The following is a 26,367-nucleotide window of genomic DNA, read 5'->3' as shown; positions in this document are numbered from 1 at the left end:
TCCCATTCGGCACTGGGATTTGGGTTGTTCGTTGTCGGGTTGTTTATCAGCCCATGTTCGAGCTGCTCTCTGAAAGCATGTGCTACCGCTGGATCCTCCAGACGCTTAGTGTTAAAACCTCTTCTGGAGGCTTTCTGCCTTCTCTGTTTTGAGGCGACTTGAAGTGAGAGCTTGGCTCTGACGATCTGATGATCAGTGTCGCAGTGGTCTGAGCCATACATGGCATGGGTGATGAGGACATCTCAGCGATCTCTTTCTCTGACAATGATGTAGTCAATGAGAGGCCACAAACCCTTGAACGATAACGGATTCCACTGCTGTCTAGATCCCAGTGCATAAACGACCATCTTATCTGTGCCGCCCATGTGCAGAGTTGTGACTAGAGACTCCCGGCAGTCATCTCTGCCTATCCCTGTCGCCACTCGTCCGTCGGCATAGGAATTTTGGGGGTATAGGGATTTTGATGATGATGAGAGGTATGATGAGCTGGATGATGGCTGCACGTGAGTTGATTTATGTGGTGAGGCAGGAGTGCAGGCTGCAACCACACATCTTGGCTCTCCCTTTTCCTGATCCAGTGGTGCAAGTGTTGCAACGACTGGGGAAAGGGAGAGTTGCAACAGACTGTCGATAGCCCAGTTTGTTGGGTTTTGCCTTAGTAGCCTGTCCATCATGTATTGCCTTCATCCGCCGGTGTAGTCGTTAGGTTCCCATGGTGGTCACCTTTTCCTCCTATACCGCCATTGGGGTCTTGTTGGAATCTGTAAGCATGTCTGCCTAATGCGGGGCTCAACCGCAGATTTTTCATTTGGGGTTTACTCCCGTAGTCTTATACTTCCCAAGGTTAATTTGCAAGACATCGGGGCAATGATTGGTAGCGCCAGGATGTGTCCACATACCAGTGGGCCTATGCGCCGTCCCTCGGGGGCCGACTGCTACTCCGAGATCCCCTGCTGGTTTAGCCTAGCCCACGAGGCACCCAGTTACCATGCATTGCCACACAAGGCACAGCAGGAGTCTTGATGGTGGAGAGGCTGTGTACTGGCAGGGGAAGACTTATGCAAGTTGCTTCCCTGTTCGCCACAAGGGCTAGCCAGCAGCGGTAGCTGAAAGTGAGAGGGAGCAAGCAATGCCTGCACCTTAACACTAACATAATGCTACCACACTAGATGCATTACACCACCCCCCTGTGCACAGCCTAGTGACAGCTGAAGATAATTGTTGTGCAAGTATTGAAAAATTGTTGTGAGCGATATAAAGCGAAAAGACTTAGGAATTGTACACTGGCAATGTGCTGACTGATTATATTCAAAGTGAGAAGTCCAGCTGTAAAAACATACCCTGTGAACAGTTTTGTAAAGTTCTAGTGATTATTAAAGTAGACTACAGTTCACAAGTGTGTTTCTGTGACCTGGTGGACATTTACAGTAATATTTCCGTTAGCCGGAATTCCTCAAACCCAGAACTCTTCGATAGCTGGAATTGAAATTTTCTCGAAAATTCGTCCCCAAAGTCGTAATTTTCCGGAAAATTTCGGCTTTGGGAACGATTTTCCGGAAAATTCTGAGAAAATTTTCCCGATACCCGAAAAATTCCTGGGATGGGGGAGTTTTTTCCTGGATAGAGAGATGAAAATCAGGTGCTGTAAGGACCGAAACGATCTTCCTGCTCGTTACCGCTGCTTACTCGCTCGTTTGCTGGTGAGGACAACACTTGGGGTGGTTGGACAGAGGTGAGAACGGCAGAGACTATCTGGGTCAGGGGCAGATTCAACCCAGCCGCCATACAGTCACTATCTAACTACCCCGCTGTTCGTCAAATTCTGGCTGTGATCTCATCATAGGTCCTGGACTCGTGGACTGTGTCCCCAAACCTTCACCTATCGATTTTCAATTCTCTGGACATCTACCACTACCATACCACGACCGTCAGTTCATCTCATTCCATCGGTGCCCAGGTGTTCTCCTGCCATTTCAAGACGTCGTTCGAGTGTGGAGTTGAATGGACGCTTCCCTACCCTGAGTGTGCATCACCCTGTTCCAGAACCTTCCCCCAGGGCCACTGCCATAGGAAATATCTGTTCATTGTTTGATTCTTTCAGTTGTTGACTCCCATTAATTGTTTGATTCTATTAATTGCTGACTCCCATTAATTGTTCGCTCCCTTTAATGTGCTTCCATTAATTGTTTGACTCCATTAACTGTTGACGGCCTTAATTGTTTGACTCCCGTAATTGTTATTTGATGTTTGTTGAGTGGTGTCAGAGTTTTGTGTTATATTTTTATAGTAAAGAGATGTCAATCTCAAACTGTTGTTTGTTATTCCTCAGAAAACCATGGTCCTTGACTTTCCTTTATTAAGATCCTGATTAGCATGGGAAGGGATTTCTATCCCCAAAGTCCCAGGCCTTTACAGGTGCATTTTCTGGATATTCAAAGAAAATTTTTCCGTTACCTGGAAAATTTCGGGGATGAGGGATATTTTTCAGGGTTCGAGAGATGATGTAATGGGCAATTTCTGGAACTTCCGAGATAATTTTTCCATTACCCAGAAAATTCCGGGGATGAAGGATTTTTATCCGGCTTTGAGAGAGTCGTCTCGTTACCCGTAAATCTCTCATTCCCAGAAGTGCTCTGCACCAAATGTTCCGGCTAACGGGGATATCACTGTACCTACCTGTTGTTTTGTTTGTACACTGACACCGATCGCCGGAAAATTACAGGAGACTGGCAGGACAGCTATTGGTAATTCGACGACAAATGGGATACATCTACTGTGTCAGTATATACGACCTGGCTGCTAGTAACTAGCAGTGGAAGCTGGTAAGCTGTGAAAGGGGTTCATCAATATCTTGCAAGTACTGTACAGTAATTTGTATGCTTTGTAACAGAAATTCCTACTTCCGCTATATTATTATGTATCATAATTATAATGTTATTAGAGTACAATATTCATCTCCACTATACTGTACTCAAAACTTCAAAAGCACAACTACTTTCTTAACACGTAAATGGCAGTGGCAATTTAAAGGTTGAAGTAGCACAATCATCTAAAACTGATTATTGTACAGTAATGTTCACTGAATACTTTATGTCAATAAAAAGAATGTGACTGCTTCAGCATAACCCAGACGATTATTTCAACTTCTCAATTGAAGATCAACTATCATTATTCCACCAAATTACAATCTAACTACAGTACAACTTAAGTAAAGATCAAAATATCATTAGCCATCACAAAATCAAATGTGTGTCTAATTCCCTACAGTACAGTACTCCAAAATTTTGACTTTTAGGGTGTCTGTATCACAAAAGTGCATCAACTTATGCATTTTTACCTTTCTTCATTTTTAGAAAACAAAATATGTACAGCACCACAATATTTCTAAAAATAGTTTAAACAATTTCGTGCCATGCAAATTGACTGGGCATGTATACATCTAGGGGTAAACACATAACATCACACCAGAGATGGTCATCACTACGGTTACTGAGGAATCTGTCATGTGAACCTCTTGTTCTAGAACTCCTTGGTTCCTTGGTTATAACTGACGTCTGGAGAAAAGTGGCTCAGTAGCCAACAAAAATGAAGACAAAAAAGTAAAATAATCTAAATTTATAAAGCAGGATATATGTCAAGCTGGATCTGATTGTGAATCCAATATATTTTGCAGGAAAGCACATTGCAATCATCACTAAGATCCTGATATATTACAACTCAGCCAAAATAAGAAAATTTATTGTTTGTGATGTTAGATTATATTTCTTTTAATCAACAGTCTTCACTCACTGTATATTTTATTGATTCATAGAATCAAACTTTGCAAACTTAAAACAAAGTTCAAAAAACCATACCTGTTAACACGACCAACTCTCAAATACAGTATGTAGCTCCAAAAAGTATCTTTACGATTTTGTGTGAGACAATGTGACACAGTACAGTGTAAAAGGAGGATTTTGACAACACTACCAAGACAACAGGAGTCACAGTGTTTATTTTGAATTTCATCGAATCCCTCCATAAAGATACTTTTTGGAGAAAGTTACATGGGTGAAGGTGCCCTTTCCCTACCTGCTCATTATATGTCAGGTACCTCTTGATGGTGTTCCTGAGCCTGACATGTCTGAAGGTGTTTTGTCCCTGTAGCCACTGGAGGAGCAACACCAGCATCTCACTACCACACTTTGGAACACGATTGAAGAAGAGAACACCATTGTTCTGCTGGTTCACAATGTAGCCATCTTCGTGAGATGTCGCATCCAGTCTGACAATGAGTCAATTGAACTTATATGTCTTGTACAGTACAGTGCTGTAACGATTAGACAATATTAAATTCATTGTGATTACAGGACTGATTATCATAAATTGTAATCTTGAATATATTAATAGAAGAATAAGTTGTGTTAATAACCTTAATTTAAAAATGTCAATGCCGAAATGTGCTTACCAAACATAACAGCTAATTTTCTGTTTCCTCCCATTAGCTATATTCTACCTAGAGTTAACACAATACTACAATATATAATTCACCTCTCCTTTACAGTGCTGTCTATCAGCTGGTCTTACCAGTAATGTGGTGTCATGGTCACCAACCCTGTTATCTTACATGTTCCAGTGCCACCAATCCTGTCATCTTACCGGTTACAGTGTCACCAACCTTGTCATCTTACTTTTATCCTCTTTGCCACTGATCGGCTCGTCAGCCACGAGGGCTGTCGGTCACGTCTATGTTACACACTATTGGCAAGTGATGGACAAGTTCTGACTTCTGAATGTATCTGAACCTGCTCCAGTGTTGGTCAAGTCTGGTCTTGAAACAGCTCACACTCGGTGCCATCACAACACTCTCTGACAGTTTATTCCAAAAGCTTACAATTCCCACTCCGAAAAGTTCGCCCTCACAGTTTTCTGGACTTGCAGCTTCTTCACCCTTGAGCTGTGATCCATTGTGGGGCGGGAGTCTGCCAGCTCCTGGTATGGACGAAACTTGAATGAGTATTGCCCTTTGAGTAGTTTAGATGCATCAATTAGGTCACCCCTTGCCTGCCTGTAGTATAAGCTAGGCAGTTGCAGGCGCTCTAATCTCTCTGGATAGCTGAGGTACTGAAGTGCAGGCACCATTCTGGTGACCCTCTTTTGGACATTTTCAGTTAACTGGCAAGCCCTAGCATATCTCGGGGACCAGACAGGGTGAGAGTATTCCAGGCTGGGAAGCACCTTACCTAATAATTTAGTTGCTTGATTCGCCTTCTTCTCACAGTGGCCCAAGAACTTCAGGTCATTGTCAACATTCACACCTAGGTCCTTTTCACATTCAGTCTCTATTAATGCAGTTTCTTCGTCCTGTTGGGACATATGAAACATCATCTTACCATTGGTATGACCCAGGTGCAGTATTGGTCAAGTCTGGTTTTAAGAGAGCTCACACTCGGTTCTGTTACAACACTCTAGATTCTATTAAATATTCGAAGAGTTTACAATTCGCACTCCAAAAATGTCTGCCCTCACAATTTTCTGGACTTGTGGCTTCTATGTGCCTCCCTCCATCCCCACCGTGCCTAACCTACCAAACCCCTTCCTCCTGACCATATATCCTTCCTCCTTCAGACAGGCCTGGTACTTGACTTATTAGGGACTTGCCATGCCTTGCCATAAACAGATGCACTGTATTGGGAATTCTCTCCCCACACACTCATCCTGTCACTATAATTAAGTAACTTCCCGATAAAATCATTGGTCCCTTCAGGCACTTACGCCCTTAAATGTACTCCACATGCTTTCCTATTGGGCGATGTAATCTCTTTTGCACTTCGCTTTATTTATCAATCAAGTAGTTCACTTCACTGTCTATGATATTCAGCGTAATATCTGCCTTTTTGTTTCTCACTAAGTCAGGCCATTGAGTACCTCTCATCTCTTCCCTCATCCCGTCGTAATTACCCTTGTAATATTTGAACCTCGGCCTACATTTATCACGAACCAAGGACAGCGTTACATGATGACTGGTGCCAACGGGGACTAGATGTTCCAACTTGGCCACCATATCCTCCTCGTTAATTATGATGAGGTCTAGTGGTTTGGGTGTTTGTTCCCCTCTGTAGTGAGTCGGCTTTTTAACATGTTGGAATAGAAAATTGTCTCTCAGAGTTTCTATAAAAAGAATGGCTAGATAATCTAGGTCATTTGGCGTGGTTTCATTTCTCCAGTCGATGTCATCAAAGTTAAGATCTTCCCCCTGCACCCTCACCTGGCTGGCTCTAAGGTCTTGCCTAGCATAGATAACAACACCGCTCTTGCAATTTACCTGAGAAAGGTTCATAAATGCGTCATATTCATCTATATTGAACTCACATTCTTCCGGGTTGATTCTCCTGTTCTTATACAACAATTCTACAACACCTACTACAGTATATCGAGTTTCAAATTCCGCTCTCTTATTAAGGAATGTGTCAGAATTAGTGTACATGACTTTCAAGCCGGAAGTAGTCCTTGTTAACGTCTTTGATCTTGGTAGTGTCTCCGGCCTCCTTCCATTCTCAGCAGCTACCTCGTTTACTACACTTATCACATTTCGCTGGGTGTGGCTGGAGATGACATTGTTTACATGGTGTTCGCCTCCTCCTGGGTGGGATATCTCGCTGTCCCCTGGTTCTGTCCGGGTGCACTTGCCTCCATTTCATTCCCGTTCTTGTTTTTCGCAGATTTCTCCCTCTTCTGCATCAAGCACTTCAGCAGTTCTTTGTGCTGTTCCCTCTGTATCATCGTGCGATCTGGGTTTATGGATATGCCCCGAAGTGTTACAGTGCCACCAACCCTGTCATTTTACCTGTTACAGTGCCACTAACCTTGTAATCTTACCTATTACCTATGTTACAGTGCCTCTGCCACCAGCCTTGCCATCTTACCTATGCTACAGTGCCAGACCCTATGATCTTAACTACAGTATTTTACAATGCAACCAATTCTACCACCTTATTACTGTGCCAGCTACTCCCATAAATTTATCCTGTGTCAGTGCCACCTACTCTTCTAAGTCTTACCTTTGCTGCAGCAAGAGTCCATTTTCGTCGTCAGGGTGGGTGCTGGTGATGGCTTTCTGGATGAGCCAATGGGTTACTGCGGCATAGCCAAGTAGGAGCAGCACCACACATGAAAACACCAGACGAAGGTGCACGTGCTGTAACACAGTTGTCATCATGCTGCCTGTTGTTCCCAGTCCTTATACAGCTTATAAATCTGGCAAGTTATTTTTTTATGTTTATTTAAACCTTCATTTTGTCGAAAATATTTAACTGATGTACAGTTCCCCCCAAAAGTATCATTAGCCATGGGGTCAATATGATTCAAGGCTTTCCGAGCAATGTTTCTCGACCTGTTTCTGAACGGTTGGTAGTTCTATATTTGCAACCATTGACCATGAATGAGCATATACCTTTTTGAACAATGTAATTCCTTCGAGGCATCAGATCATACATTACAAAAATCAGAGTGGATGTGTAAATGAACACCAATGCCATGCCAGTCATCAAAGGGATGTTACATTGAATGGAGCGGGAAATTATTAGGGAGTCAAAGCTATTGCTGCTCTTCACAAGAAGGGTATATGTATCGCTGAGATATCACAGCGAACTGAAGTGAGCGAACCAACAGTATCATGATGAGTTAAATGCCATGAAACAACTGCTGCCACACTGAAACATACAACCACAAATATCTTACTATAGGTTCCTACAAGTCCCTTGATATGAAATCTCATTTCAGTGTTAAACCAATGCAACTTACATATCAGTAACATAGCATATCCCATGTTGACTGTTATATTGTATATTGTTGTGGCTGTTAACTCTAATATCAAGTACAATTTGCTTAGTCACTCTTCATAAATCAGATATATCAGGAACAACAAGAGTAGGCATATTGTAAAACTCCATATAAATGAAACTCCGTTATTGCAATGACGTAATGGTGAAATGTCCGTTTTGAGGTCTCGGTTTTGGTTATAATGTTCTGAAACATTTCCATTCAATGTACAGTCACGGTCAAAAGTAATCATCCACCCCTCCTACTGCCATACCTGTGAGCTCGAGGCCTTTTTACACGACGGGTCACAAGAGGTTGGTGAGGTATTGGTGGGGTGAGAGCTAGTGGTGGTGGACCCAGGTAAGGTAGGGGGGTGCAAGTTAAGGGCCGCATATGTAGTGAGAGTGTATGTGGTCTTAGAATTTTCTTTAACATCTGAAGAAGGTGTTAAGGTTGGTTGATGTAGTGTGACGTTGGTGGCCTTAATGACCCTGGCCTAACGTCGAAACAACCAATCAATCAGGAGGGTCTGTCCGGGGAGGTGTCATTTGGACTTAACTTTCCCTTGGTTCTCTATGACTTTACTTGAGTTTCTGGGGAGGAATACAAGTGAGCTTTTGGCAGGTGATGGGTCATTAGGGTTGATAAGACCAGGTGCAGGAGTTAGGTGATGGAGTGAATGATTACTTTTGACCATGACCATATTTCAGTGTTATTGTAATCACCAGTTAGTGGCTTGTTTACGTACGCCTTGCATCATGTATGATGATGCACTGGGGATCATATCAAAGCATTTTGTCTAACTTTTAGATTTGAAGCAATGGAAAATCTAATGATTTTTTCGGAGAGACTGTAAACAAACATTATATACGCAGACCCGTAGCCAGTTTTATACACTTCGGGGGACAACCACAAAGTTTGAGGGGGCACAAGTTTTTCTATGGGGTGTGGTTGTTAAGCAACCCCTATAAATTACCCAGCCATAATACAATGCATGATGATCGTCGTGCTACCATGCAAGATACTATTTTTTTTACATAGATGATATATTAATTACTACATAATTATAATTCCTCAATAAGTATATTTTTATTGTCTTCTTTTTAACAGCATACGGTATATTATACTATTCCATGATAGTATTTATAATGAAAATAATGCGATAACGAGTGTAACTCTCTAATATATCACGGGTTTGAGCATCAGCCCGGACACACTTGAGAAGGGTGTTATCCAGTGTAACCCTACCAAAATTACAGGTTTCCTTGTCCCCAGTTTCCTCCAGTCCTAAAACTGGATAGACCAACCACCCGAATGGGTGTGATATTTAGAAACGTTAGAACAGAAATAACCGATTTTCCCGAACCAGGAAAAGCATAAGAAGGCCAGGCTGAAAACACCCACGCCTAATGGCGAGTAAAACTAGGCTCAAGCAACGCCATCAAGCGGAAGGTGGAAGCATTTTGAACAAGGCCTATATAAAACTAAATGTACACTTGCAACAAAAAGTATCGGTGCATACTGTAGTGTGAACAATTTGAGACCAGTGACGATAGGTATTGGGAAAGGCGAGTTGTTCCAGCCGTGTGTTGGCAGCCTTGGTCAAGTGAAACAAACCGTTATAAATAATGTCGGGAAGTGATAAACAGACAGTATGAAATATGAGGAGCTCCCTGTTAACAAAATTATTTGTGATACTTGTGAATATTGCCACATTAATTTATGCTCCCAAATAAACCACTCAACCTGGTTGTCCTGAGGGGTGGTGCAGCGTGGACGGCCGCTCCGAGACCTGTCGTCTGTAGCACCAGTTTCGAGGTATCGCCGAATTCATCGTGCAGCGGTGTTCCAGTGGACACCAACCCGCCGGCTAATATCTGTGACGCCGAACCCTTCATTATGAAGGGCAATAATAGCTCCTCGTGTTCCCTCTGAGGTTTCCATGTCGTCTGGCATGTGTAGATCTCTACTGCTTCATATTGCCTCTGTTTTATACCCACGTTCACCGAGACCGAACCCTCGCTCATCATTCAGTCGACACAAAGCAACAATCCGAAAAGAGGAAACAAACACACTGATTATCAGCCATATGGCAACACCTAGTGGAGGGGGGGGGGGTTATGAGGATACTCTTACCAACCTTCCCGACATATCACAGTGTATAAGTATTGTAGTGGACGTCTCCCCTACAACTGCGTCACCAGATGCCACAGTATCCTAGCAACCAGCCACGTCTTCCCTAGCAACGGAGTCAAGAAACCGGCGACTTCCCACGGTATATAAGCTCTGTCTCTCCATTGAGATTCATTCTACTCTACGTTCCTGAACACGCAACACCTCCTCCAAGCAAGCTCCTCGCTGTCCAGTTTTCATTCAACCAGGAGGCCAGCAACAGGCAACATCTTCTCTAACGAAGCTCCTGCACATCTACCTCCTTCAGCGTCCCTTCCCGCGCATGTTACATCAGTGTTGCAAGTAAGTTTTTATTCGATCTCAGACAGATAGGGGGGAGAAGAATTTAACAGTAGCTAACAGAGTGTTCCTTTTGCAGGGTTCTGAGAACCCACTCAGTCGGCCGGTGATTGGTCGGTGTTTAGTGGTCGTATAGCTGGTAAGCACGAGGTGAACGGGTGTCTCTGACGACTATGTGGGACCAGCATCCGCACTTTGGTCGGTGGTCGATCTGGTTCATCAAATCTCCCCACCTTGGTTCGTACAACACCACATCTCTTCAGTCAGTCAGTGAAAAATCTTACTAACGGGAAAGTAGAACCCCTCCCTCAGCTGGGCAGGGTTCACCTGGTTGTACTCTGGACTGGCCTAACTAGGCGGGCTGACAGTCACCCTCTTCCTGTCCATGAAGTACTGAGAGTAAACTGAGTGCAGACTGAGTGAATGAAAGGTCACACACTGAGACCATGAGTCTAGTGGTTACATAGAGACATTCATTTCCACAGTATTGGGTGTATGTGATTGAATTAACCAAGTTCAGGTGTGAAGTCAACGCTCCTCATGGTTGATTGCACACGTGGGACGTAGGGGTTCCTCTTCAAGGTTAGTGAAAGGCTGTAACACCTTAAAGTATGGGTGTATTCTGAGCATATATGTGAAGCATATTACGGGTCATGGTGGTAAAATGTGATTAGAATAGCCAAGTCCAGGTGTGAGATCATCGTTCCTCATGGTTGATTGCACACGTGGGACGAAGGAGTTCCTTTCCAAAAGTTTGTGAATAAACGTGAATACATAGGTTGGACATACATGTAAATGTAAATATGACGACTTACACCATGATAATAGCCGAGGATCATTCACTGCTAACAAAGAGTAATCTTCATCATTAGCAAAATTTCAGTTGATTTATCACAAGTAAACAGTGTATCATTAGAATACAAAGGTAAAGGTTCTAAATGCCATGCATTAAATTTGCGTTGCGCTAGCATAGGTATGTGGATGAGGATAGCATTGTGCGTGAGAGTTGACTCTAACAGAAGGAAATAAATGAGTTAAATGATAACGCGTCTTGGCTATTTGTAAGGCTACAAGAAGAATCTTCACAGGCACAAGCTGTGCATCCACACGTCCTAACCTTGCACCTATAATATTTGCAATTAGTTCGTTTTTGTTATTAAATAAAGCTTGAGCTGAAGTTTCCGCAGCATGTAAATACTCGGAAAACGAAATGAGCCATTCCAGTGTAGGCACCGAATTCATTAAATTATACAAAATTTTTGATAAATGATTAGACTCAGAAATAATAACGTTAACCTTTGACTCAAAAGAATTAATTGCATGGAAAGTTTGTTATAACGCGATTTTGTATGGTTTGATTAACAATAGCCATATGGTCTCCTAATTTAGCTATATCCTCGGCAGTCGCTGTGCCAAATACAGTAGAGTGCTTTGTATAAGACCGAAAAAGTTGAACAATACTCGCTTTCTTTGCACTTGTGAACACACCTTCTTAGCAAGATCATCTTGAAATGATGGAAGTGAACTTCCAGCTGCGACGATAGATCATCAAGGAAGCCTATTAGGGTGGTCCAAATTATAGGGTGAAAATTTGAAAGTTGTCTGAATCAAGCAAGCACATGGTGCCCTCGTTGCACTTCAAGTACACTAGTGAAGCTTTGTATAAAATTTGAAGAAAGCTGGATGATGTTTAGGGGTCCCGCAAAACGTTTATTTATTTTGATCTCATAAAAATTCTAGTTCACCTCAGGGACGATTACACGTAACTCATTGTCCTGTCATACACCTTCTTGGGGGAAATTCCAGAGGGAGGTGTAAAGATCATCAGGGCACCTGGGGCCTTCCACCAAGTCATATGGATGGCAAAGCCCATTTATGCTCTTAAGATCTTCCTCTTCAGAGAGCAGTTTACCCTCACTGCTCACGAAATGCATAACCCCTGAATATTGAGATGAGGAACTGAAATTTTGCAAGAAGACATGTTTGGGGTAAAGGTATTAGGGCGACATATGTCTAAATTAAAATTCCAACTTTTAATTTTTGGACCACCCTAACGCCCATAGCTGTCTGGAGTTAGCATCAATAGAATCCATTTGACACGGAAGATTGTGCAGTCCGTGCAACTCATACGTTATGTTCACCACGTCTTCTACGATGAGAACGCGCCCCAGAGGTGTAGCTAAAGCACCTGGCTTGAGGACTTCTGTGGACGTATCCGTCAACACGGTGGGCCACAAAGGAGTAGGAGCATTAATACAACAATCCAAGTCATGCTGTAAAAAGGTTGATACATCTTTATATTATTTCGCAGAACGAAGCTTTAAACAATAAGTATTGGGTATACTGGGTGTACTTAATTGAACAGAGGTGTCTGGGACCTCATTAATATTCCTGGGGAACAAACCCGGGTGACCCAGTTTAAGTCTGTCCACATGTACTACGTCTGCAGTTTGTGCATTTGGTTTCAAAATTTTTAATTTGTTGAAGAATGGACCTTCAAACTTGAGTGAAAGTTTAGACTTTCGTTCAGGTTCTCGCACCATAACAGCGTCGCCTATTTCTAGCATGACAGGCTTAGCTTGTTTATGTTGCTTGTAAATCATTTCAGCGTGTGACGCTGCTAAATGTTTCTGTACTTGGCCATGAATATCTGCGAAAATGCTGATTTGCTTGGTAGCGAAATCGCCCACATTATAGACAGGGCAAGGTTTGCCTGTAAGTACGTCATAGGGCAGACGTTGTCTATGCCATAAACAATATACTGTAATTGGGTGACTTGCCTGTAAGGTTGCTGATCGGCCCATTAATAGATGCGGCGACTTGCGGTAACCAATCATCCCATGCATGATGCATGCATTTGATTCACGATTGGACGAAGAATCTCTAGGATTTTACTATTGGTTCTCTCAACAAGGCCATTAGCCTGTGGATGATAGGCTGTGATAAAACTTTGTTGGATATCATATTGGAGATAAATTTGTGCTACAACCCGATTCTTGAACTCTAATCCGTTGTCGGAGAGAAGAACCTTGGGAATAGTAAAAGGACATATCAGATGCATAACTAGGGCATGAACCACAGATTCGGTTGTTTTATCCTTCAGGGGGACTAAAATCACAAATCTAGAAAAATGATCCATACACATTAGAACGTACGAGGATCTTTGATGACTCTTCGGAAGTTGTAACAAATCGATTGCAACTGTGTCAAAAAGACTTTCTGGTGTAGGATATGGTAGTGGAGCCGGTGACCTTGTAGTACTCTTATGCTGAGCACATGCCAGACACTTAGCAATGTGCTGCTGTATGTCTTTTTTCAAACTAGTCCAGAAATATTTCTTTCTGATTTCTGCAGGGCATTTGTCACGTGACCTGCTTGAGGAACATCGTGGAACAACGTTAGAATCGTTTCTCGTAATGTATCAGGTACAACTATTTGTGTAACAATACCCTCAGTTGTCTGCTGGAAGCGATGGAGTATGTCTTGTCATAGTTCAAATTGACTGAATGGAAGAGGTAACTTTGGAAGGTTGGCCTCCTCCCCCGACCCTAGAGCAAAAATGACTGCAGACCACAAGGATCTAGTCATTGTTCATCCCTTAATTGCGAGCGAGAGAACGAAGATGCAGGCGTCACTGGTGTAATGTTTCTGGACAAAGCGTCGGCGACCACATTCGCTCTTCCTGGTAAATACTTGAACTCGGGGTCGAATTTTTGAATGGTCAGATACCAGCGTGCTAGTCTACCTGAAAGGTTTTTGCCGTGGAACAGCTCTGTCACTGCCACATGATCTGTATGGACGGTTATTTTATAACCAAAAATTATGTCTTTAAACTTCTTCAGTGCCCAAACAACAGCTAGCATTTCTAGATGCGTTACTGAATAACGTGTTTCGGGATCATTAAGTTTACGAATGGCGAAAGCGATTACTCTAAATTTTCCTCGTGCATCCAGCTGCATAAGTACAGTGCCGATTCCCTGTCCTGAGCCGTTTGTACACAGAGTAAATTCTTGAGAGTAGTCAGGAAATGCTAGAACTGGGGCATTGGTAAGAGCTGTCTTAAATGCAATAAAAGTATCCTCTTGTTCAGTTTTTCAGACAAAAATTGCATCCTTCTTAAGTAGCTTAGTCAAGGGAGAGGCTAATGTCGCATAGCCTCTAATAAAAGAACGGTAATATCCAGATAAACCAAGAAAACTACGCACCTTATCAACAGTTGTAGGAGGTGGGAACTGGGAAACAGCTTTAACTTTGTCATCAACTGTATGAATACTGTCACCGTCAACTACATGACCAAGGAATTGGATTCTGGATTTTAAAAATTTGCATTTAGAAATTTTGACTTTGAGTCCTGCAGTAGAAAGTTTTTGGAAAACTTCATGGGGTTTGGCAATATGCGTATCTACATCCTTACTGACAACAATGAGATCATCTAAGTAGGCGCACACTGTGGTGCCTATTAACCCTGCAAATAAGGTGTTGATCATCCTTTGAAAAGTCAGTAGGGCATTTCTGAGACCGAAAGGCATCCGCAGAAATTCAAAATGGCCCAAAGGAGTACTGAAAGCAGTAATCTCTCGCAATTTCTCGTCAATATCCGCTAAGCATATCAAGATTGCTAAATACAGCATTGTCTTTGCCTAAGGATTGTAATATATCACTCAAAACAGGCATTGGATACCCAACTGGGATAGTATTTTCATTGATGCACCTAAAATCAATGACTGAGCGCCAACCTCCATCCTTCTTTGGCACTAATATCAAAGGAGTATTGAAAGGAGATTTTGAATGTGTGACAACCTTCTGATTCAACATGCCCTGAACAATGTCCTGAACTACAGTGCGCTGGCTATGTAGTAGTCGGTAAGCTGGTATGTAAATTGGGTTTGTGCCCTCTTTTAGGGATATGTGATGTGAGATTAAAGTTGTGTGACCTAGCTGTTCCCCTGGTAAAGCTACAATGTTTCTGTTGTCGGCAAGTAACTCTCAGAGCCTAGTTTTGCCTTGAGGGTGATCAATTACCTTAACATGTGGTGATATATATAATCTATCCTCTCCTATCTGGTTTGTGTAGTTGTAGATGAAACACTACCAATTGGGAATTGCGCAGGCTGCTGTGCAATGTGGTTATGATAAACTAGAAAATCACACAAATAACATCCCTTTCAATATTTTTAGAGAGCATGTTCTGTTGAGAACTAGGACGTCTGTTAAACCACCAGCACGAATCGTGCTCAATGTAGATTCGCAAGCTAGACCTTTAACCTTGCATATTTCCGTAAGACAGACTACATCGGTCCCCGTGTATACGTGAGGTAAGCTAAAGTGGCTCTGGTGATTTCTTCATTCTGAAAATGGAGAGTACCCGTTAAAACTGCAGGCACTATCATCCAACTATTCCTGCTATAATCACGCTGGGGAAGTGAGTCGGCGGGGTCTTAGGCTTGCTTTGACTCAGAATCCATCGTCCTCGTAGTAGGAGCGGTGGACAACACATTCACCCTTGTGGAGAGCAATGGTTCAGACTTGTGCGTTGCACTGAAGGCAACACCATTAACAGTGATAGTATGTTTGCTTGGCTGAACATCTATCAAGTTAGTTTTAAGAGTTGGTAGATCTATTAATCCGTCAGCTGGTAAATTAAAGTTTTGGACTATGTAAAAATCTGCACAAAAGGGTATACCACGTCTAGAAAAACGTAGTGTCAATGTCACCATTCCTGTAATACCCAGCTAGGCACCGGTAACACATGAGAGATCGGTGTCACTAGGTCGAATAGGAAATTATTGGTGAGGGAATCTTCGTTGAAGTTCTTGATAGGATGCCAATGAGATTACCTTTGCACATGCACTCGTATCAATGTCTAAGGAAGGCTTAGCTTCCCCAACCCTCGCCGGAATAGATAACGCTTCCGCTTTGGTTAGCGCCGCTATCAACGAGTCCGCAACGGAAGTGCTGCTGTGCGTTGATGCTGGTGTCCCTATCCTACGTCGTTCAGGGACACACGCTGGTCTTACCCCGACTTCCTGTGATGTCTATGACGCAATGTTCGCTGTTGCCTTACCTGGGGTAACGCATATCCTAAGCCCATACATTTTTGGAGAATCTTACATTCATCGGATGTATGAGAGGCAGACTGATGATAGTCACACCACATATCAGCATTATGCTGTGTATCAGACTTGGTCTGGGCAGCCAGTGAATAAGTCTTGGGTGTTCCATGTTGCTGCCATGGGCTCGTGGGAGGTGTTATTAGGTTTGAAACCACCTCTCTGTATGACCTTTTTTTCTTGCAATGGGTACATACTAAAGGTTGCTTAACTTTTGCTCCTAAGTTCTTAGGGTGTCACTGTTGCATCGGGGCAACAGGTGTAGCTGTCCTTGCTAGGGGAGTATGTGATGACTTCGGGGCAATCTTACTTGTGTACTCCAGAATCAAGCCAGTTAGTGCATAACCCTTATCCTGTGCTTGATTATATGTAGAGTCACGGACAGCCAAAAGAAAACTAATTAACTCAATCAGTTTTGCAAAATTTTCTCGAGACATATTGTCATTAGTGTCAAATCAGGGCGTTTTACCAAAATTAGCTAGGATGTCCTGACACACATCTCCAGCAATGGCGACACTTTTCATGGGATTTTATGTGTGGATCACACGTGTAAGACGGTCAGTCCATCTAAACATCCAATTTAAGTGACCCAGTTGTGTTCCAAATTCAAAAAGACACACTAGTGCCCTCTTAAATTTATCATATGAAGGGTCTGCAAGTCCACTAGCGTCCAAATGCTCGCTGGCAAAAATACCTTGCTTGATATGCAATCGGACAAAAGACTTTTTTCTTCATCTCCCGCTATTCTGATGTTTTTCATTGTATCCTCACATGCCCTTATATGTGTAGTTACACGGTAGTCGTCTTCCGCCATAAATTCGCGAACTTGGTCACTGTGCGGTAACACCTGAATAAAATTAAAAGGGTTAGATGACATGCCAAAACTACCTCTTGCCATGGTTAGTAATTTGTTAGACAACCTAGGCCTAACTGAAGGATTTAATGTGGGATGAATCTGAAGATTTTCTGACACACTGTTAGACTCTGTAGGATGAGATGGAACCTGCCTGTAGTCAGGTGTTGTATCGTACTTATTACCTGACCTTAGGGTTCTACAGTTTATCTCGTCAAATGATTGATCAATAAATTTTTCACTTTTCTCAAGAGAAATGTTTCGCTGAAAATGCGCCTGAGTTTCTACCGAATCTATTGATTGTACTGTACAGTATTTGTTCAGTATTAACACTAGTACCAGTGGCTAGTCCAGTGTCTGATGGAAGAGTGTCACCAGAATTATCTGACTCGTTATTATAACACTCCGCCAATTCGGTAATATCTGAACTCGTTATTTTAAAATGAACATCCATCAATGCTAAAAGGATATAAAAAAATCAGTCTATACACTAACCTTACCTATCCATTTACAATAACTGATGTACAGTAGGCTATCAATAAATGAACAAGGGAAAAATAATGGAATTAGAATACGTCAGTATATAATATATATATATATATATATATATATATATATATATATATATATATATATATATATATATATATATATATATATATATATATATATATATATATATATATATATATATATATATATATCATGTATCCACAATGAAAACGTGGATAAGATAAATCTTGATAAAATCACACGGGAAAAGGGAAACAACGGAGCACCTTAGCTTTCGTCTTTATTCAAGACATCTTCAGAGGCAACTGGATTACATGGACAGAGAGAGGCTTAAATATACAGGGTGACCTTAAAAACATGAGGTCAGGTCATAATGATGTCATCCACTAATCCCCACACCAACACACACGTAGAGGAGCTTAAGAGAAGGGGGTGACGTGACTAGTCAGGTCAGGTCAAAAATAAGGGACCCACTAAATAACTATCATACATCTAGATCAAAGGTTTTCAAAGCATTTTTAACCTTGGGCCACTGACAAATAAATTTATGTAACATATTATCAGTTTTGAACTGACCATCACTAAGGTTTATTGATTTTAATTCCTTAATCAAACTAGCTTCAACCAGAAGTCTTTCTGTGACACAAGATGATTTAAATACTTCTAAGCTTTTTTCCCAAGCAATGGGATGATTATTATTCCTAACATGAACGAACAAGGCACTGCTTTCAGATGCTGTTCTGATATTGTACTTATGTTGTTTGATTCTGAGCTGCAGTGTTTTTCCTGTCTGTCCTACATAATTACAATTACATTTGCTACATGGAATACAGACTGTACTCACCCCTGAAGATGTGAATTACACGAAAGCGCTTGGGAACTTCGTGTTTTCTTCTTTCCTTGTGGTTATCAGCATATACCAAGATCATGCGCACCTACAGTGATTTACTTGCATATATATATATATATATATATATATATATATATATATATATATATATATATATATATATATATATATATATATATATATATATATATATATATATATATATATATATATATATATATATGGTACCTAGTGTTTCATACCAGCTGGATTCAGTAAAATGCTACTGACACCACATACGAGGCATGGGCAGTTCCCAATGAGGTTCACGGTGCCATCAGCTCGATGATCAGGCTTTGTGTGAAATATAACAGAGTCTAGGACTGCTTTTAGTGTCCTTGTGAGTTGGTCGGTAGCGTTCCCTAGTCCCACCCAGTAGGTCGAAGGTTCGATTCCTGGCTGGTGAGGTCGTTGATTATATATATATATATATATATATATATATATATATATATATATATATATATATATATATATATATATATATATATATATATATATATATATATAAGTAAGACACTTGTAGATTAAAAATAACCTATCACGACATCTGAGGTGTGATGAAGACTATGGTATTGTGTGCAAAAATATAGAAATATAGTGAATGTCTGTGGCATACCTACCGTATTTACTTATTGAAGAATCAAAGAATTCTGGGAATTTCTTGAAAATGTGACTGCAAGTCCCGTAGACTTTCAGCAGACGAGTTTGACACACAGCTGGGTTGAAGATTTCATGGTCGAGGTCACTGACACGCCTTGTTGATAGAAGACTAGATAGCGTCCACTGATGGCTTGTCCGTTGCTAAGGCAACCTGAGGAACCTTAAGATGGCGATGGATGAGTCCACTATGGCGTCTGGGTGAGTCCACTCACTGGAGAGTTGATAGATGTTCGAATAATGCTGAACTAGAGATGTCGAGGCTGGGCTCCGACTGTATTCTCAGGTCACTGAGTTCACTGAAATTTCGCTGGTTTTACTTCAGACGTCCACTTCGGATGAGCAAGAAGATGTTTCTGCAATGATACCGGTCAACTTCCCTGTATATAGGCTCTTGGTGGTTACAACACTGCGTTTACTAACAGCAAAAACACCCAGGTAAAACAACATGTGATGGCAACTGGACGTATTACTCAACTGCAGTTTGAACACAGGAGTATGGTTGGTGTAAGTGTTGTGTCACCTTGGGGTGGGTAACATTGGGTATCACTCGAGACTGGCCGTAGGCACTCCCTAAAGGGGGGTACCTCGGGTTAGAGTATGCGTCTTGGTGATGGGTGGTGCAACCTTGAGTTGATCGAGGAGGGTTGTTGCCTGGGGCGATTGGGGGGTATCTTCTCACTGGGAGTTGAAGAATGTGCTGACCAGATTGTTGGTGCTTAGGTAGCCTAAACAACTATAGTCACGTCCTCTGGGTGGTGTGACTGGGTGTGGCGAAGGTACCATCTGGGGCGAGTGTTGCCACAATAATCAGGAATTATCAATAACTGACTTGGTTATGACAAATAGGTATCACTCACTATGTAACGTCTCAATTGTATATACGGTATACTGTATGTTCTGGTGCACTATGGAGAATGTCACAAAAAATCGTCACTGTTTGTTTAAAGACACTTGTTGGTTCAATTGTAATGGATCTCTCCCCTACAACTGCGTATCCGCATTCCAATGTGACAGTATCCTAGCAACCAAGCGAGCTGTTCAGGGGGGGTTCACCAGCTGCTACAGTATCCTAGCAACACGGGGGGCGTCGCCACCTGCTACGTCTTCCCTAGCAACGGAGTCAAGAAACCGGCGAGTCCACGGGTTTACTTCCGGCTGCTGTGTATATAAGCTCTGTCTCTCCATTGAGATTCATTCTGGCCTACGTTCCTGAACACGCAACACCTCCTCCAAGCAAGCTCCTCGCTGTCCAGCCCTCATTCAACCTGGAGGACAGCAACACGCAACATCTCTAACGAAGCTCCTGCACAGATACTTCCTCAAGCACGCTACTCACTGAACGTTTCTCGTGACCAAGCTTCTCACCACACGGCATCTCCAGCACCAGACTGTCTTGTACATAATATATTTTATATAAGAAAACCACCACCTAGAGTTTCCATCCATCCATCCTGAGTGCTAGACACATTATATCACGTAACCCTATAAATGGTGATCCCCGGAAAAACGCACTCACACAGGATGGAGGAGGAATGGATCTCTCTACCGACTTTCAACCACAACGTCGAGGACTGGTTAGATCATGTGGAAACAATCCTCATCTGCTCACAAGCTACTGACGAGCAAAAGTACGATGCCCTGCTCCTTGCCCACGGAAGTCGCCACGCATGTATCACGGACTACTTCCAACCCTCCAGAGAACATCAAATTCGCCACCCTGCGGGACGCTTTAAAAACGCATTACCAACGGACCCGCCCCAGTCTCCTGCAGAACCTATCTTGAATCTCCCTTGGAAACTCAACTCCGGGACTTCTCTGGGAGACGTGTAGGCTGAACTCCCTGCATGCAGACAGACTTCCCGAACCTATCCTGCGCCAGCTTCACGCATAAAAGCTCCCCACATAAGTACGTATCACCCTGTCCGCAGTAGATTACTCGTCGACACCTGAACTTTACGGAACCGCGGCAGATAGAATATTCAACGAATACACTGCTGTGTGCCATGCTGCCGCAAAACACTCAATGGTCACACCTCCACTTAGCCCCGGTTTCGTCAACCTGATCAACGCTCCTCAGAGAAGTAGCATTCCACCAGACAAGCAAGACATCAGGGACCTGTTGCAAACTTTGAACCGCAGGATGGACACCATTGAACAGCTCTGCTCCTCCATGCCTGCTTCTTCTCCTGTTCCTGCCCCACGCACTGTGTCCTACCAACCCCAACACCCCCGTCCTGCCCCAGACCCCGCCGCCAGGCCCCAGCACAATGTACCTACCTTCTGTTGGTACCATCAACGTTTTGGCGCTAAAGCTAGACGCTGTGAGGCTCCCTGCAACTACACGGCGAAGCAACATCGACGGAGACTGGTAGGCGCCATAACTTCCACCACTATCAAGCAGCACATCACACGCCTTACTTCTGACCTTGACCACTTCACTCCTGCTGCCCGACACGACCTACTACAAACACTACATCAGGTGGTTTCTGCATTCAAGGCTACTGCCCCACGCCAGCCTTCCCACCGCCCTGAACACATTCATCCCGCACCTCCTCCGCCAGTCTGCCCACCATTGCCACTTAGAGCACCACCTCGCCCACAACATTTCTGCATACCCTCTTTTTATCCTCAGGTACCTACTGCTCCTGACGACCCCGCAGCCGGCCCTAATGACCCAGATACCCCACCCGGCACCCCTGCACCTGCGGCGATAGAAGCACCACATTCCTCGCCAGTACAACCTTCTCCTATCCACAACCCTCCTTCCCATCCCCTGATTCTCCCACAGGTTCTGTTTCACTGGACGGAGTTGTCACGGGTAGCGGCCGAGTCGTCCACACCCCTGCTCGTTATGTCTCACGTGTGAGATACAACCCTGCCGACAACAAGTCTTTTGCAGCGCCCGGAGGGGAGGGGGAGTATTGTAGTGGATCTCTCCCCTACAACTGCGTATCGCATTCCAATGTGACAGTATCCTAGCAACCAAGCGAGCTGTTCAGGGGGGGGCTGCTACAGTATCCTAGCAACACGGGGGGGGATCGCCACCTGCTATGTCTTCCCTAGCAACGGAGTCAAGAAACCGGCGAGTTCCCACGGGTTTACTTCCGGCTGCGGTGTATATAAGCTCTGTCTCTCCATTGAGATTCATTCTGGCCTACGTTCCTGAACACGCAACACCTCCTCCAAGCAAGCTCCTCGCTGTCCAACCCTCATTCAACCTGGAGGACAGCAACATGCAACATCTCTAACGAAGCTCCTGCACAGATACCTCCTCAAGCACGCTACTCACTGAATGGGTCTCTTGACCAAGCTTCTCACCACACGGCATCTCCAGCACCAGACTGTCTTGTACATAATGTATTTTATATAAGAAAACCACCACCTAGAATTTCCATCCATCCATCCTGAGTGCTAGACACATAATATCACGTAACCCTACAAGATAATAATAATAATAATGGGTTCGTAGGAATGCTGCCACCTTTATATAATGGTCTTTGGGACGACTGTATTATATAACAGCCTTGGAGCTGTGTAGTTTGTCGGGTTAAGTTATCAAAACCCACAATGGTTTTTCTCCATTTATTTATATAAAAATATATATATTATGCACAGTCAATAAGTAGGTCACCGTAATTACACTATACGAGTAAGCTGTGAGTGTTAAGGAAGGACGGAGCTTAATTGGGCTAAGCTAAGTTCAATGTCTTAAGCTCGTGAAAGGTGAGTGAATACTGAGGGCAGAGAGCTGGCTTCTTATGGCTGTCCTAGCCTCTTTAGAAATGCGCCCTCCAGTGGAAACTACTGATCACATGACAGCTGTGTGACACTCACATGCAGTGGAAAATTACGGGGGTGAAATGATTATATAATATAAATGTATTAACCCAAATTTATAAAAATGCTACTGACTGCTAGTCAGGGGCTAATACACCCAATTTCCATCTCAAACCCAGAAAAAACTCCCTCATACCAGGAATTTTCCGACTTCTTCTACATTGAGCTGTGACCCCTTGTGGGATGGGCATCCACCAGCTCCAGGTATGGACACTCGACTGAGTAGTGCCCTTTGAGATGTTTATACACCTCAATTAGGTCACCCCTTGCCCGTCTGTAGTATAAGCTATGCAGTTGCAGGCGCTCTAATCTCTCTGGATAGCTGAGGTGCCGAAATGCAGGTACCAGTCTGGTGGCCCTCCTCTGGACATTTTCAATCAACTGATAGTCCCTAGCATCTTTTGGGGACCCTTCGGGGTGACAGTACTCCAGGCGAGGAAGCACCTCACTCTTAAAGACCTAATAGTTTAGTTGCCTGCTTCACCTTCTTCTCACAATGGTCCGAGAAGTTCAGTTCATTGTCAATACACACACCCAGGTCCTTTTTGCATTAAGTCTTAATTAATAAAGTTTCTTCGTCCCGGTGGGACATACAGTATTTACCAGTCTCATTAGTGATATCAATTTATTTGATGCATTGCAAAATCAAACACTGGTTAGATTGCAAGCCATTATCAAAAGGAAATTAGGTGTTGGCAACTTCTAAATATTTACCGAAATAAGAAAGGAATTATCACAGATTTAAACTGCATTACTAACCGTTAATGGATGACATATGTTGTTGAATACCGTCTTAATAATATATGTTACATTTCGAGGATAATTTGTTACCACCTTAAGATGTGTTGGCTAAAACATTGTCCCAACTAAATTGTACCTGCATATTAGTACCAGTGAAACTCTTCAGTCAGGTTTAGATAGTTTAAAATCCTACTCCAAAATTTAACAAAATATACATATCTTAGCTTTGATGGTGGAACATCCTGGAAAACTGCTTTGGGGCTGGAGATGTTGTGTAAGCTATAATAACTTCTATGGTTGGATGGATGTTCATATTTCTAGTACATCTTGATATACAAAAAAGATAAAAACTTAATTAGACGTAATACTGTGTCAGTTGATACTAGAACAAGTAATGGGTAGGAAGGCAGCTGGTACTTAATTCCTCCTGGAGAGTTTGTGAAGGTCTCTTTTCTCCACGAGGGATGGTGTTCGTCTGCGGCATCACACTGTATCACTGCGTCTCTAACCAGTGCTACAATAGTGTGTGGTCTAAAAGCTTAGGTAGGTTAATGTTAGTTCAGGTCAGGTTAGGTTAGGTCAAGTTAGGTTATGTTAGGTTAGGTTAGACTAAAGTTATCTTTGTAGACCGCACACTATAGTAGCACCTATAATTGTTTGCATTCTGGTAAACTTATTATTTTACTACAAAACAGTTTCTTATTAAATATGGTAATTAAACATTACTAGTCATTCGGCCGGTACATTAAAAATAACTTGCTTTGTTATATCGTCCGAATTACTAGGAATGTAATAATCTAATGCTTTGCATAAAGAAATATTTACGTTTATATTTACATTTATCACAATTTTTTTTTGCGACAAGGGGGAACAGAAACTTTTTGTGGGGGCACTGACCCTTTGTTCCACACCCACCTTCTCATCTGTGGCTACGGGATGGCTTATAAGACATACAATATATGTCCATTGGAAATTTTGATGTTATCTTGATTTGATGGCCATTATCATCCAGTCAAAACTCTTTGAATGTGAAATCCTTGTTCTTGCTTTGGTAATGAAAGTGAACCTACGCTTGCAAGATGATTATCGTTTCTGCAACAGTGTCAAGTACCTGCAAAAATAAAAAAAGTCAACCAGAAAATTTATGTAGTGCATGAATATATAATCTTAAAAAATAATGGCAGATGATGATGTCATCCTCGATGTTGGCTGAGGTGACCTACTTTACATTATCTTCTTCGCCACTGATCAGCCTGATAGCTGCTTGGGCGTCCGGTCAAGTGACCCACGTATGTTACACAGTACTTTACACACTGTTATGGCAAGTATACTGGGGAAGCAGGTACCAGAATGTATCTTGTACGTGTACCAGTGTTGGTTAAGTTGAGCTCACACTCAGTGTTGTCACAGCATTTTCTGGCAGGTTATTCTAAGAGTTCACAACTTTCACTCCAAAAAGTTTGCCCTGACAATTTTCTGAACATATTGCTTCTTTTATCTGAAGCCCTTTGTGGGCCTCCACCATTGGAAAACGACCATGACCGTCACCGGACTACCTCACAAGCGTTCAGGATTGTCAACCCTAGCTAGTCCTCCCCACGGGTAGAGTGAGTGACACACACTCCCGCTGGAGGGCAGCTAATGGTTGGCAGTACTGACGTGGTTTGAGGTCTTTCTCTCTTAATAAAATCCTTCCTTGCTTACCCTGGCCGAGGCACCTGCTTTATTTAATTATTCGTGCTAGAGCCCCTCCAGTGGCGCACACCTCACAGCTGAGTGATATTGTGTGTTCATTGGGGGTCGGGGACAAACAGGCCGATCCCAAAGTGACGACTGTGATCGTGCAGTCACTCCACTGTGCGGTGGTTTTCTCTTGTAAAATCAAAGAAAGGCTTTCAATGACCTTCTACATGCACAATGGCAGTAAAAATAATAATAAAATTAAAAGATAAGAACAAACCTATCGATAGATCTAGACTAATCACCTTAGCATATGTTGAACTAGGTGTGCCCTTCAATAGGGTATTCAACCTGAACGAAGGGTTCAAAGTCATTTGCCGAAATGAAAATGATGCAGACAACTACTACCCACTAAGGCGAAACAAATCCTTGCCAAGAATGGATTAATTGTGGTCATGCCTCCCGAGCTAAGAGCCAGGAGATCTGTTTTCGTAAGGAAACTAGATTCTCAAGTACGAGGGCAAACGGCAGACGCTCTGAAGGCAGACATTGAAAATAACAACAAAGGACTTTAAAGTAGAAGAAATAATCAAGATAAAAGACTACACGCACGTAATGAAGATTTGCTTTGAAGAAACGGCTGTGGCAGACAAGGTCCTCCAGTGCGGCTTCTTAGCATGCAACATGTCGATATCACCTCATCAAATAAAAGGGAAAAATTCACCAGTCTCCTGACATGTTTCACATGCTATAAATATGAAGAGCATACCACAAGGGAGTGCCCTAAAAAGGAAAATAAATACTGCCCC

At 42.7% G+C, this 26,367-nt stretch overlaps 1 protein-coding gene across 1 annotated transcript; it reads right to left on the bottom strand.

The window, feature by feature from the left end:
- Nucleotides 1–4,071: 4,071 nt before the first annotated feature.
- On the bottom strand, nucleotides 4,072–24,986 carry LOC121859239 (uronyl 2-sulfotransferase-like; the record flags this gene model as incomplete). Its single annotated transcript, XM_042355975.1, is given in 3 exon segments — nucleotides 4,072–4,264; nucleotides 7,041–7,236; nucleotides 24,794–24,986. Coding segments are annotated over 2 exon segments (351 nt in total), but the record flags the coding sequence as incomplete, so codon positions are not given.
- Between the last annotated feature and the right edge of the window lie 1,381 nt (nucleotides 24,987–26,367).

The sequence above is a fragment of the Homarus americanus genome, unplaced genomic scaffold, assembly GCF_018991925.1.
Source record: "Homarus americanus isolate GMGI-L3 unplaced genomic scaffold, GMGI_Hamer_2.0 scaffold36188, whole genome shotgun sequence".
Lineage (NCBI taxonomy): Eukaryota > Metazoa > Arthropoda > Malacostraca > Decapoda > Nephropidae > Homarus > Homarus americanus.
Note: the sequence above shows the minus strand (reverse complement) of the source record. Positions and strands in the feature narration are given on the sequence as shown.